General features: G+C 44.3%; 1 protein-coding gene across 4 annotated transcripts in view; it reads left to right on the plus strand.

Annotated features, from left to right (window-relative positions):
- Positions 1-892: 892 nt before the first annotated feature.
- CFAP70 (cilia and flagella associated protein 70) overlaps positions 893-15,395 on the plus strand; it is a 1,288,671-nt gene continuing 1,274,168 nt past the window's right edge. For 2 of the 4 annotated variants that reach the window (XM_078662924.1, XM_078662925.1), the window contains exon 1: positions 893-984. Coding sequence is in view for 2 of the 4 variants with exons in the window: in XM_078662923.1 (XP_078519049.1) it covers positions 1,307-1,360 (54 nt within the window). In the remaining 2 variants the exon portion in view is untranslated. Of the gene's footprint in view, positions 985-1,306; positions 1,361-15,395 lie in introns of those variants that run through there. The other 2 variants (XM_078662923.1, XM_078662922.1) reach the window with 2 other exon arrangements.

Below are 15,395 nucleotides of genomic sequence, written 5' to 3' on the forward strand. Positions count from 1 at the left end.
TTCCAGATTTACGAGAAATCGTAAACCTGGAAATGCGTCAGTTTGCTGCGCCACCAAAAGGGTGGCGTAGCCAAGCGAAATGAGTTTTTTTCCTCTTTCAATGCGTGCTGCATTCTATAGCACGCACTGAAAGAGGAAAATGCCTGCAGTGATTGCTTTTCTGCAGGAAGGGGCCCCTTCCTTCACAAAAGCAATCTCTCCATGGCGCTTGCATCCTTGCACCATGATGCAAGGGTGCCTGCGCCGGCGTATGGCAGCTGTTTCTGCGCCTGCGCTGGGGAGAGCACAGGAATGCGACATATCATTGTAGATATGTTGCATTCCTGTGCTCTGAAAGTGCGCAGCGTGGGGCAGCCAAAGGGCTTGCGGTGCCCCAAGGTGATTTGCCCAGAACCACAGGATGTTGAGCATCGTTGGCAAAACTCGAACCCGGTTCGCCAGCTTCGAGGTCGCTTGTAGTGTCTGTAAACAGTTGCTGACTGGCGCTGCACTGGAACACAATCGTGTTACTCCTGTTGTTTTTTTGTTGTTGCAGATTTATACCATGCGAACTCGACCCGAAGGTATCGGAGCACTTTACATGAGCGCCAGTTACGCTACTCAAAGACACATTCATGTGTTGGTAGGCAAGGGAAGATAGGGGCTCGAATCTAGGTTACTGGCACCAAGGTCGGCAGCTCCAGCCATGAGGTCACATCCGGGTTGTACGTTCGAGGAAATAAATTACATTTTGGACCATATTCGTGTACCTCCTCGCTACAATATTTAGTTACACTGAAATGCCATCTCCATCCTTTCCGCCTACGTAGTAAAGTTTCAGTGCGCGTTGCTTGTAAATAAAAAAAAAAGAGACAATTGAACGTTGACGCAGTGACGTTAGGTTTCTTTGTGATGTCACTTGCACGGTTGCTGTGGTGACGGAGGACGCGGCTCTCCACAGTAAAGACGGTACCTGTGAGAGTGCGGAGAGAGGAGGCAGTTTAGGTAAGGACGGGGCGTACGAGCTGTGTCGTGGGTGGAGGGAGAGAGCTGAGAAGTGTGGCAGGCAGAAAGGGGGCTCCCGTGCCGCCCATTCTAAGTGGTTGTTACCTTGGTTCCCTTTAATAAACACGTATCCCGTTATTTATTTCTGCCGCCTCCCGTGCGTGTCAAGCCTCGTTATGGTTCATGTAAACTTTTGCCTACTCAATATTGATTTGTTGCATGCGTTCATGTATAGTCTGAATTATGTACTTGCATCATTTTTCAGGTGATTGACTTTTATTGAACTTCATGTTTCTTATGTTTGGTTTGGCACTGTAAGAATATGCGATCTGGGTCCGCTCTCGCCAAGTTCGGTATGTCTTCCTTGGCTATTCAGGTAATACTGTGGCATCGGACACTCGTGAATGTTTGGACATTTACCAATCATTGTATACTAGTGTGTGTTATAGATTTTTGTCACGTGATGGGACCATGACAACAACTCCTAGAGTGCACTGTGTCAACTAAACCACAGAGCTGGAAACGAGGTTTCCAGTGGACTGCTAATTTTGTCCAGTCTCAGGAGATTTAATATGATAAACAAGATAAAACATTTACATGTTTTAAATATTTTAATCAAATGTACAACAGAATACAAAAGCCAGCAAGCAGACTTATTTTTAAGCACTGGTTTAATATAAAGTCAAAGTCAAAAAGATTTTATTTGTGTAGGTACTCAACCGAGGACCACAAATATAACAATAAATGAGAAAAGAATTGACAGAAGTTAAATACATCACAAATTAATATAAAACCAACATAGTTTTAAAAAATTTGTACAAATTATAACATACAAATTCGTTCGGAGGGCTTATGCCCGCTGTTAATATTTCTTTTTCCTTTGTTAGCCTGCAGGATCTGTATATCGGAGTAATATAATGTGCGCGAGCTGCTACTACTTTAGAGTTGGGGCAGATGAACAGTAAGTGCTCCACAGTCTGCTCACCCCCTTGACATAGCGAGCAAAGATGGGAGAGTTCCCCGGCTGACCATTTTGATTTATAAGATTGTACAGGTAAAATCCCTGTTCGGAACATCAAAATCACCCTCCTTGCACTATGAGTAAGACAAAATGAAATATAAGGCTGAGTATGTTTATACTCTATAAGTGTAGTAAATGATTTGAATGTTTTTAGTCTATAGCTGTGAGCATAGTCCAAATCATAACTCAACCTAGGAGTAAAACATTTAAGAAAGAGTTTTAGCTGTGACACGGACCAAGTCTGTAGGATATCTGTAGTAATTTCAGCCATTCGGAACGCCGCAGACATATTCACTAAAAAAGTTTGCTTAACTGCATTTGCGCCAAAAGTCTCTTTTTGTAAAAGAAATCTAAGAGTACCCTCCGTTGCATGGAGGAGATTGTAGGCCCATCTAATTATATTTGCCACGGCGGTGGCAAAAGCACTTGTAATTCCGAATTCCAGCCGTAAAACCTGTACTGGTGTTGCAATTGGGACCTTCATAATTTTTTTCAAGATTTTTCCCTCTTGACGGTCCATGAAGCCCCATTGTTGAATGGGAATATATTCCGTAGCATATGACAGGACTGCAGGAATTTTCACTTTGTACATTTTTATTAATGAGGAAAAGTGCCTGCTCCCCGTGGCACTATATAGACTTGAAAGTGCTCCTGCATGTAGATCAGATTTTTTCGTTAGTTTCTCTATATGCTTTATATTTGCTAGATTCTTAGAAAGAATCCTACCAAGGTAAATATATTCTTTTTCTTCATCGACCTTTTCATCTCCTAGCCTCCAATTATATTTGGCACTTTTCTTCCTCCCAGAGAAGGCTACAACTTTTGTTTTTCTTACGTTCGGGATTAAAAAATTCTCATTTGAATATTGAAACAAAATATCAAGAGAGTTTTGCAGACCGAATGGTGTGAGGTCGAACAAAACTATGTCGTCCGCATAGAGCAGCGAATGAATACTCTGTTGGTTAATTTTTGGGGGCAGGCTTGAGCCCTTTTGTAACTGTTTTGGCAAGTCATTTAAATATAAGGAGAACAACATGGGAGCTAGTAGACAACCCTGTTTAAGACCGTTTTCAGTACATATTTCTTTCGTTAAACCTTTTTCGCCCCCCATTTGGACTCGACACCAGGTATTTGTATGGAGGCTTATTATTACCTGTAGCAAGTGTTCATTGATTCCCAGACTCCTCAGTTTTTTCCACAATGTAGGACGATCCACACGATCGAATGCGGTCGAGTAATCTATAAAAGCCATGTAGACCGTCTGTTCTCTTCGTGTGACATATTTGTCCAGAAAAAACTGAATAATTGCAATATTATCCGTGACAGAATGTTTGGGTCTGAAACCTGCCTGGAACATGGGTATCAAACCCATCGAAAAAGCCCAGTTTTTTAATTGCAATAGTACCTCTGCAGCGAAGATTTTTCCGGTAGCATCCATCAACGCTATTTGACGGTAATTTCCTGCTACCGTTTTGCAACCTTTTTTGTGAATAGGGATAATAGTACTCCCTTGCCATGATTTAGGTACTCGACCAGTGGTCAAAATATAGTTAAAAAGTGGGGTTAGTAAAAGGCTCCATTCCTTAGAATTCGTCTGCAAAGCCTTGATAGGAATTTGGTCGGGGCCAAAAGCTCCTGTACTTCTTGCCTTCCGAATGTGGGTTTCTACCATTATAGTTGTTGTTTTCGGGATTGTTGTTTTTACTTTTTCCTTTACTTTATCTGGACGATTTTCTTGTAGTTTGTCCACATTTGTTTTGTAAAGTTCTGCCAGGTAGATTTCCCACTCTTTCGGAGGAACAGGTACTGCTTGTAATTTCTTTTTTGTTCCTGATATTTTGGCTATTATTGACCAGTAAGTTCTCTGGTTTGGTTCTTTAGCAGCAATTTGTAAATCAACCCAGTTACGATCTTGGAGGGTTTTTCTCTCACTTGTTTTTTCTCTTCTCAATTGATTTTTCAATTTATTTATTTCTTTCTTTTTAGTAGGAGAAGGGTGTAGATATTGAGCACGTATCAATTTGTTTAGGTTTTTCTTTATCAATGAATTCCCTATTTTGTTATTATTTTTTCTTTTTATGTTAGTATCGTTTTTTTGAGGATTCATTTTTGTCAATGCCTCCTTAAGTTCAATGAGCATGGTCTCAAAATTTTCTATGGGATCTTCAGAATATTGTTTCTTTAAGAAATGTTGATACTCGACCAAATTTGTCATTTTGCTCAAAGAGGATGGATTCCAGAAGATACGTCTCTGATCGCTGTTTACCAGAGTTTCCTTTCTATCAAGGGTCATCAGACCTTCTTCTGCGGACGGAACCGACCAACTGGTTCTAAGTTGCATCACGGCATGATCGCTGTCTATTGTGAAATTGGAGCAGAGATGAGACATGGTTACAAATTGATCTTTGCCACAGATGATGTAGTCTATTATCGATGGTCTCCCGTTTCCCTGTCTTGTATACGATGCCGGGATATCGCCTTCCACATTCCCATTAAGAATTATTCCATTTATGGAAAGTAGTACTGTTAACAGTGTTTTCCCTCTTTTGTTAGATCGAATGTCACTGGGGAATTGAGGGATAAAAGATTCCAGGCTTTCCTCTTCAAAAAATTTTCCCCACTTTTTAATTTCTGTATTGGATATTTTCCCGTTGAAATCGCCCATAATTATGTAAGATGGAAACATATGGGCTTCTATTATTTGTATAATGATTTGCAGGGTATCGTCATATAAGATGTCGTGCTTTTTTCCTGGAGGGGCGTATACATTGAAAAGCAACATTATTCTCATTGAGGTCAAATTATAGGCTTTCAGAGACAGTTTGATACATTGCACATTCTCACTGTTGGTTTCCACTATCTCTTGTGCCCATAAGTGATCCTCTCTCATTAAAATAGCCAATCCCCCTTTGGCATGGCCCCGGTTTGAGGCTTTTGCACATGTGTTATAAACATAGTAGCCTTTTTGTACAAAGGGCTCTGTTGCCCAGGTTTCTTGTAGGGTCAATATGTCGGGCTGATTTATGAGGACTTCCTTCATTTTCTTCATTGTTCTACCAGCAATATTCCACGTTGTAACCTTTAGACCTTGGTTAAACAGGATACTTTAGTTGATTAGAGCCTTTGTTGTAATTCAACATCCCTGATAGCCAGGTCCATGAATTCTCAATTTTGTTTTCAGCGACATTTTTTGCCTTTGGTTCCATGTGCCACACTTCCCTTTCCCCTTTTTTCACTCGAATTTTCAGGATCTCTTCTCCCAGTTCTATATCTCTAATTTGGATACCCCCTGAATCTCTTAAAGTCCCTGAGGATCTATGTCCCTCGTTCAGATGCGTTGTAGAGAAAAGTTGCATGTTGTTATTGAAAGTTGTGTGGTTTTTATTTCCTTTGAACTCAGCTTTCACAATGACATCATAACCGTATCGATATATTATCTCTTTTTCCTTAAGTATAATACTTGGTATTACTGGAGACCAGAACGATACCATTGCGATTTTGTTCTGACCTCTCTTTGGGAATGATACTAGATCGATGTCACAGCTTGTCATTAGTTGTAGAGACTTTATGTTTTGCAAGAGGTGAAGGATCCTGCTTCTGTTGAGTGGGATATTGTCAGTGGGAAAAAGTTCTTCAAATTGAAGTACATTTGACTGTGTATCAACACTGCAATCAATATCCTTCTCAAAAATACTTTTATCAGCATTTTCATGACTTGTCATTATAACTGTGTTTATTGGGAGATATACATCCGCCTTTGGGTTCAGTGCTTTCTTTATGTCGGTACTTGTTCCTTTAGGGGATTCTCCTTTTTTACTCATATGTGGCGTACTTTTCTCATCATTTTCCTCCTGTAGATCTTTTTGTGGTATTTTAATTTTTTGAAATTTCAATTTGCGGGTTTGTTTTTTATGAATCCTTCTCAATGGTTTTTTCTTTCTTTTCTTTTTTCCTTTTAGCTCAGCATCCTTGATTAAATTTGATGTTGGTTCTCCTGTAAGAGTTTCAAATTTAATTTCTGTATATGATTCCTCGATTTCCTTTGCAGAGTCTTTGTAGAATATATCCTTACTCTTCTTTTTGTTGAAAATCGGAAATTGTTTTTGCTTTTTTTGGGGGTTTTCTCTAAACAGTCGTTTTAAGGAGTATAGAGTGGATTCATTATAAGATTCCGTTTTTTTTCTTTTGTCAGTTGCTTTGAGATCTTCATCTGATGTCTGAGTAGAAGAGTGACAATTACTTTGTTTGTAGTCATTTTCTTTTCGTGAATTGGTATCCTCTAATTTTTCTTCTAAGTTTTTTGAGGACTCCTTTTTCCTTTTCTCTTCTACTAGAAACTTCAAAATACCAATTTGGACATCCAAGGTTTGATCTGAATTTTCAAGGATGTTTCCTAAAAAGGAGAGAACTGATTCGAGTATTTCTTGTAGTGAGAAGAGAGCCTTAGATAGAAGATTAGAAGATTTTTCAAGATTATTATTTTCTATTAAAAAGGGATCCAAAAAGGAATCTTGTTCTTGTATAGAAAGTTTTTTTGTGTCAGTGTTTGTTGACTTTAACTCTAGACTTTTTTCTACAGCTTTTTGGTTAGATATACTAAAGTCCTTTAGTGTTTGTGGGCTCCCATTGCCCTTTATCAAGAGTGATTTTAGATTCAAACTTTTTTGTTCTGATTTATAATTAAGAATATTCAAGTCTTCTGTTTTGTATAAACTCTCATAGTCTTTTATAGGCGTTGATGATTTCACCGCACTAGAGTTGCAGTATTCGGGATGTTGTTCTTTTATTGAATAAGTAGACTTATTAGTAAACACCATATCACTGATATTATGAGACAGATGGGGGGATTCCGATAAACATGATCGATCCTCTAGACTCCCAGATGTTTTATTTTCAGTGACAGACATTGTTTTTTCCGGTTTCTTTTTTGCTGGTAAAGACGAGAAGTATTCACTGATTGCTGGGGTCAAGGTGCTACGGCCAGATTTTATTGCTTTATCTGTGGATTTTCTTACAGCTTCCTCGGTTCCCATTCGTTTCATGAAGATTGTTCGCGAGCGTAATTTTTTTAGACCCATTAGTGAGAAGTCTCGTGCCACCTATATCACAAGAGAGGGAAAAAGGGAAATTGTTACCTTTTTACGATGTTATGTCTCTGCGATGATCACAATATGTTTTGGGCGTAGATGTTAATGGGCTGGCCCGTCCCGTCCTCGATCGTCCCCGGACGGCCACAGACGGCCCGCCCTTTGCCCGGGCTTAGCCCGGCGTCCCGCTAGCACCCCGCTTAGCGTAGAAGGTGTGTCTTAAATAGGAGGAGGAACAGGGGCGGGAAGAGACTCCAGGTGCGCTCCGGTCTTCACGCGCTGTACCCCGGGTCTCGCAGTCCCAGCCCCTGTCGAGCAGCCTCAGAAACGGTCAGAAATCCTGCAGCCTGGCTCCTTAGCCTCCCGGAGCAACAGGCAGTCAAACAAACGAAGAAGGTCTCAGCAGTAGAAACAGCTGCGAGCGGCTCCCGCGAAGCGGGGGCCGCGAGCTGTATCAGCACAGGCAGCCAATCAGGTTACAGCAGGCAGCTAGGTGAGGCGGAGCAGGGGCGGGAAGAGACTCCAGGTGCGCTCCGGTCTTCACGCGCTGTACCCTGGGTCTTGCAGTCCCAGCCCCTGTCGAGCAGCCTCAGAAACGGTCAGAAATCCTGCAGCCTGGCTCCTTAGCCTCCCGGAGCAACAGGCAGTCAAACAAACGAAGAAGGTCTCAGCAGTAGAAACAGCTGCGAGCGGCTCCCGCGAAGCGGGGGCCGCGAGCTGTATCAGCACAGGCCGCCAATCAGGTTACAGCAGGCAGCTAGGGGAGGCGGAGCAGGGGCGGGAAGAGACTCCAGGTGCGCTCCGGTCTTCACGCGCTGTACCCTGGGTCTCGCAGTCCCAGCCCCTGTCGAGCAGCCTCAGAAACGGTCAGAAATCCTGCAGCCTGGCTCCTTAGCCTCCCGGAGCAACAGGCAGTCAAACAAACGAAGAAGGTCTCAGCAGTAGAAACAGCTGCGAGCGGCTCCCGCGAAGCGGGGGCCGCGAGCTGTATCAGCACAGGCAGCCAATCAGGTTACAGCAGGCAGCTAGGTGAGGCGGAGCAGGGGCGGGAAGAGACTCCAGGTGCGCTCCGGTCTTCACGCGCTGTACCCTGGGTCTCGCAGTCCCAGCCCCTGTCGAGCAGCCTCAGAAACGGTCAGAAATCCTGCAGCCTGGCTCCTTAGCCTCCCGGAGCAACAGGCAGTCAAACAAACGAAGAAGGTCTCATCAGTAGAAACAGCTGCGAGCGGCTCCCGCGAAGCGGGGGCCGCGAGCTGTATCAGCACAGGCAGCCAATCAGGTTACAGCAGGCAGCTAGGTGAGGCGGAGCAGGGGCGGGAAGAGACTCCAGGTGCGCTCCGGTCTTCACGCGCTGTACCCTGGGTCTCGCAGTCCCAGCCCCTGTCGAGCAGCCTCAGAAACGGTCAGAAATCCTGCAGCCTGGCTCCTTAGCCTCCCGGAGCAACAGGCAGTCAAACAAACGAAGAAGGTCTCAGCAGTAGAAACAGCTGCGAGCGGCTCCCGCGAAGCGGGGGCCGCGAGCTGTATCAGCACAGGCAGCCAATCAGGTTACAGCAGGCAGCTAGGTGAGGCGGAGCAGGGGCGGGAAGAGACTCCAGGTGCGCTCCGGTCTTCACGCGCTGTACCCTGGGTCTCGCAGTCCCAGCCCCTGTCGAGCAGCCTCAGAAACGGTCAGAAATCCTGCAGCCTGGCTCCTTAGCCTCCCGGAGCAACAGGCAGTCAAACAAACGAAGAAGGTCTCAGCAGTAGAAACAGCTGCGAGCAACTTTAAGGAAGTGATCTGTGGCATTCGCATTACTTTTAGTCCTGCTCGTCCTCGACCAAGTCAACACTGAGGTAATATCCAATCAGACAATCAGAGACCGGAAACAAAACAGGAAACGCTGCTGACCCCACCCACCCTCTGGCTAAGGGCTAAAGGGCTAAAGGGCCATATGTAGCAACACATTTCCCCATAGACACAGAATGGGCAAAACCCTTTGATACAGCTTGCCCTTAATCACCTAGTGTTGGAAAGTGGGTTATTGGTAGGGGCAAATGTAGGTCTGACACTAGCAATAAGGCCACTAACACACGATAGGACTCAGCATAGGTCTTTGAAAATTATTCCTATGCTCAACCCTGGGTAACGTGGCTGCGAGCAGACAGGCTTAACTTCAAAGACAGGTATGTAAATCATTTAAAAACACAATTTCAGTAAATAATCAAGACACAACACATAATAAAAATCCAACACCAATTTATAAAAATAGGAAATATATTTATCTTTAAAATGACACCAAAACGAAAAAAATTCAATACAAGGAACCGGAGATGTGAATTTTCAAAGATTTATTAAAATATAGCAATTAGAAGATTATGGCACTAAACTGTGATACCTGCTTGCGATAGACCGGGGCAAAGTCAAAGTTTCAGGCCGGGTGCGATGGAGCCCCGAGCGGCTACAGCTCGTGGCAGGTCCCGGTCTCAGTTTCTACCTTCACACTTAGAAACTTTTCTGGAGCTTTTCTCCTCGAGGCCCCTCGAAGCTCCCAGCCAGTCTAGATTCGGTGAGGATTTGCCGGCTTGACTTGTGATGAGGTCCCGGTCAACTTCCCTGGAGCGTACTTAGAAAATTTGTCAAGATCGCTTCAGTGGGGCAACCCAGGAATCCAGGTCGGCACGCGATGGAAGGCAGGCGGCTTGGCTCTCGCGGTTGCTCCCGGTCACCTTTTGTATGAGCGGACTTAGAAACTTTTCTTGAGCTTTTTCTCGCGGGGTCTCTCAATGCCCCTCATATAGCCGGATCCGGTGAGGGTTTGCCGGCTTCAGATTTTCTCTAGTCCCGGTCAATCTCTGGAAGTTTATCTATGGAGCTTTTAGCGGGACGAACTTGGTTTGCTTGGCTGGCTCGCGATTGAAGGCAGGCGGCCTGGCTGGCCAGGTTGACTCGGTTACTTTATGGAGCTTTTTTCAAAGTTGGTCCCAAGTTCTCTAAACTTCTTGAACTTCTTCCTGAAGTTCCTCAAGGGGTCCCAAAGTGTCTCAAACTCACTCCAAGGGTCTGGAAGCCCCAAGATGTTCCTTGAAAGTTGAGGACTTCAGTTCCCACAATCCACTTGTACAAAACTCTTACAAATCCACTGATGGTTCTACAAGGTGTAGATTTAGTTGATGATGTTCTAGATGAGCTCCTTTAACCTGTAGCTTTAAGGCAGTCCACTCTTTAGTTCTTTTTCAGCAAGATAATCCACAGGGCTGTAGTTTCAGATTGTGCAGTCTTCAGAGGTCAGGCCTTAGAAATCTTTGCACAGCAAAACTTCTCAACAGGGCACTTCTTCCTTCAGTAAGTTTCAAGCAGCAGATCTAGAGGACTCTGCCCCTCTCAGATACTTATTCCTAGTTCTCTGGGTCAAGCAGGAGGTCACTTCTGACCAATGAGAGCAGGGTAACTCCTCCAATATAAGACCACATAGAGGGTGGCATTATTTTGTCCCAGAGTGCATCAAATCTTCCAAATCCATAATGGCTGATTTTCCAGCAAGGAGGTAAGAGCTGGCTAAACAAACCCCTATGATGACTAATTTACCTAGACTCTCCCCCTTGCATCTGCTCATACCTTCCTTAATCCTGCCCTCTGCCTAAGGTGGGATGTTCAGAGCTGTAAATGACACTGGTCTCTACTCTCCTATTTGAAGAACAAGGTTTACGACTCCTCCCCCTGGCCTGGCATTCCTTTGGAACAGCACACTGCCCTGCCAGCAGAGTTGGTTAACCCAAGGGGCTCTTTATCACCTCTTCAAGGCAGCCTGGCTAATCCACTTAACTCTGACCAATCAGGGCAGACCACTGGAAGTATGAATTTGGACTTGCAAACAAGAAAGTCTTCTAACTTATTGTATGTACACTTTAGGAGAAATTCAACAATAAGATATTGTTGGATGTATTAATACCATTCTGGGAAGTCTTTGAATGGCATTTCTATGCCTCTCCTATCAAGAGTTATTAATCAATAACTTCCTACCACGTTAACCTATGTGACAGGGGATTTGCAATGGGAAAATTGACTTGGGCCATTTTTCTAGCACCAGGACTTACAAAAACATGTTTTAAAAGTACTTGCCTTATATCTATAGGAACCCCAACCCATGTGCAACTAGGGGAGACTTTAGGGGTTCTGAATCTGTATAAATATTGCAGATTCTCCCTCCACAGTGCTCCTAGCATCAAAGTCGAATTTGAGCAGCACTTTACTACAATGTGGGGAGTGAAATGTGAAATTTCACTTTACCTAGGCATATCAAAACCCATTTTTATAAGGGTGTATCTTATACATACCGGACCCCCACCCCTGGGATACCTAGGGGAGGCCCTGGGGGTCCCTAATATACCATAACATTGTAGGTTATCCATTTTGAAATGCCCCAAACATGAAAGTCGAGTTTGGGCACAATTTACTTTTAAAAATCAGTCCTGACAACCGAGGCTGCTTTTAAACTGACCTCAGGCTTCAGCAGTGCACACATGCAAGTGCAAAAAGAGCTGCTGGCCTCTAAACTGCCATGCCCTAGGGTACTATGCTCTTCTAGGTAGTTTTAATTCCCCTGCCCTATTATATACCAGGGGTCTATAGGGTAGGTCATGCCAATCACAGGAGTACCCCACCATACCATTGTGTACCCTAATTTATTTAGGTGTTTTAACTGTATTCTATTGTGTCTCTTTCAGCATTGCACTGGCCCTGGGCCTGGTTATGCAGAGCCCAGGGTCAGTCAGAGTCAGTTACCACCAGTATCAGTCAGGAAAAAGTTGGGGGTGTCCAGATCATCGGATGACTTTGCAACACCTAGCCTTACTGTAGCACTTCCTGAAATACCAAGCACCATGAAGGCCTGATATCGGGAGGGTAGCTGAGACTTATGACTGGGTCGAGGACAAAAAGGTCTAAGAGTAATGAGGATTACCAGTATAATCAGGTATAATCAACCTCTACATACCGTGTCCTCGACCAGTCATTAGTACTGAGGTATACCAAAGCATACACCCAAAGAAGATGAAGGCCTTTGCAAATACCAACACCTGCATTACATTACATTTATTTATTTATGTTCTAGAACTCCAATGACGTTCTATATAGAAAATGCAAAAATACAAATATGAACATACATTTACACAGTCATATTTACAACAACGATCTTAAAAAGTGGTGACTTGCAAAGTGCAAATAGGACATATAAAACTATGTGATTTGAATTCAATGCATAAATACAGCAACATTCACAACAATCCCCCTAAGGAATGCAAAGAGTGCAAATGCATACCTATATTTATGCAAACATAATTGCAACTAACAGTGACAAAACAAGGGATTATTACTCATTTAAGAGACATTTAAAAAGTTTTTCGAAAATTTGTACAAATAAGAATATAAAGCACACCCACGTGATTTTAATGCAGTATCCAAAACAATTTGAAACGTTCAAACAGGAACAAAATCCTCCAAAGCCTGTAACACACTACTCCCAAAATTCAAGTGACTGCATTGAGCACAATTCAAACAATAATGTCTAATAAAAGTGTGCTCTGATGCCCATGTACCAGCCTGACAGATCTCATCAAAGGACACACCTTTATAAGCAGGCCATGAAGGAGAAACTCCTCTGCTAGATCTCACTTGGATATTAGAAGGAAAAGGCAAATCAGAGCCCTGATGTGCCATGGAGATGGTATCCTTAATCCAACGACTGAGAGTCACTTTAGACACTGCTGTCCACATCCTCGAAGCCCAAAAGTCACAATGAGAGTATCAGAAGTCTGAAATGCAGCAGATCTGTCAACTTAACGTACAGGTTTGATTTTTCTGAGCCGTTACTTTGGTCGGACTTATCATGGACCTTAGTTAGGTACAGTGCTGGTATGGATTGTCTTTATGCCGCTTTTCCCGCTTAATATCTACTGGTTGGTATCTTTGGGGCATTACTAACTCCAATGTGTATTTGGACCGGTTTGACTCACAACTTTTATTGGAAGATTGATAATATGAATTACAACACAAAGAGCCCTCGATCCGAATAATTGACTAGCGGTTGTCCCATTGAGAAAAATGAAAGAAACAATGCTGAGAAAAGGGGTCCCTTTTAAGGACAGTTTCCCTCACACACCAAGAACAATCATCTTCAACAGGGTAATGGGACTCTTGACATTTAGTGGTAGTGATTTCCAAAATTGCATTTGGGCCCCAACTGCCGAAATTGCTCTTATCAAATTGCCCTCCAGTATGTTTTCAGGCGTCCGGTATATGAAGACACCAAGATAGCGGAAGGTAGTAGGGTACCATGGGAGGAGCGAGCCATTAAGGAGCACATTCACTTCGGCCGTATCCGCACTAAATGAATAACCCCCCGACTTAGCCCAGTTAACCCGAAGGCCCGATATCTCCTCAAAATCTTTGAGCATGTCTGCAGTGGACGCCAGGATGGCAGTGACATCACGAAGATATTACGGCAGATCATCTGCATATAAGGAAACGGTGCGCAGCCCATCCCCCAGCTGCATACCCCATGTCCCGCCTCCATCGTGGAGCAACATTGCAAATGGCTATATAGCCAGAGCAAACAATAATGGGGACAAGGGGCAGCCCTGGCGCATCCCTCATTGCACTCTAATGGGGTCTGAAGTTAACCTACCGGTACGAACCCGAACAGGGGGCCGCTGGTATAACAGTTGAACCATGTTCAGGTAGTAATCACCCAAATCATATTTGTTTAAAACTGCAGCCAGATAGGGCCATTATAGAGAATCAAAGGCCTTCTCCAGATCCAGAACCAAGCAACCTGATTGGAGCCAGCTATGCACTGCATACTTCTGCACCCAGAAAAAATTAGGATTTTAAGGGAGGTGCTTCGGGCAGGAACAAAACCATTCTGGTCGGGGAGTACCAGTATTTTCACTAAGGGTGAAGGATGCCTAGCAAGCAGTGACGCAAAAATCTTATAATCCGTGTTAAGAAGCGCCAGCGGGCGATACGAACCCAGTGATTCAGGGTGTTTGTCAGGCTTAAGGAGGGATACCAACAAGGCCTCGTTTTGTGTGTCAGCGAGAGTAGATTCATCCAGCGCTGTCTCATACACTTTTAGCAGCTGCGGCACTAATATATGTGCATATGTCTTATAAAATTCAGTCGGCAGGCCATCTGGGCCTGTCGACTTCCATTGGACAACGAGAATATACAGTCTCGAACTTCCTCCGATAGAATAGTGGCATTTAGCTCTTCCTTTTGGGTGTGCATAGGCTGTGGCAAATTCAACCCCTCTAGATAAAGCTGTAGCTCTACGGGTGTAGCTCATTTGCGCGTTTCATACAGGCCTTGGTATTGCATCACAAATTCACCATGTGTGTCTCGTTGCGCGTATGCTGTTCCCCTGTTTGCCATCCGTACTGATGCAATAGCAGCTGATGCCTCATCTTGGCGATGAGCCACATGAGCAACTTGCCTGCCTTGTCACCCATGTGGTGTGTCCGTGCTGAATGAGTGGCTTAGTTAAGACACTTTTGCCGCTCCAACAGCCTTGCATGCTCCTCCCTGTGCTGGTCTAACAGTTTGGGACCCAACAGTGGCTGCCTGCTCACTAGTTGCCAGACTCCTTTCTAAGACAGTGAGTTCCTTTTCCAGCTTCGTCCGCAAATCCGCCTGCGCCCCCAAACCATGCCCTCTAACGACCACCTTAAGAGCATCCCATTCCACCAATGGTGACGTGGCTGTGCCCGCATTCTCCTCAAAGTATTGTGCTATCGTGGTTGCTAATAGGTCCCGGAAGGGCGCATCAAGGAGAACATTCGACTGGAGAATGTCATTGCGCAGCCCAGTGTGTCAGTGCTTTCGCAGCTGTGTGTGTAGCCGTGCCAGGTAGGGGAGGGAAGGAGCAGTCTAGTGAGACATCCAGTACACAGTTATAATCTCTGCCTAAGGCCATGGGTACATCATGCCACGCTGCCAACTTTTGTGATACCTGATCCAGAAAGGCTGCCAGTTCAGTATTGGGTGCATAAAGCTGATGCTAATACAATCGGCCTACCGTCTAATATGCCCTTGATCATAACATACCTACCCTCTGTGTCTACTATGGTATCCACCATCCGAAAGGGAGTCCCCGGCCACACCCACACCAGAATACTGCGTGCATACGCCGAGTAACCTGTTGCATACAATTGTCCCCTCCAGCGTCTGTGTAGGCGTGTAACTTCAGTCCGAGGCAAGTGTGTCTCCTGGAGGGGTGCTATTTATATATGGAGGCGTTTTAAATATGAGTAAATGAGATAACGAC

Source organism: Lissotriton helveticus, chromosome 10, assembly GCF_964261635.1.
Source record: "Lissotriton helveticus chromosome 10, aLisHel1.1, whole genome shotgun sequence".
NCBI lineage: Eukaryota > Metazoa > Chordata > Amphibia > Caudata > Salamandridae > Lissotriton > Lissotriton helveticus.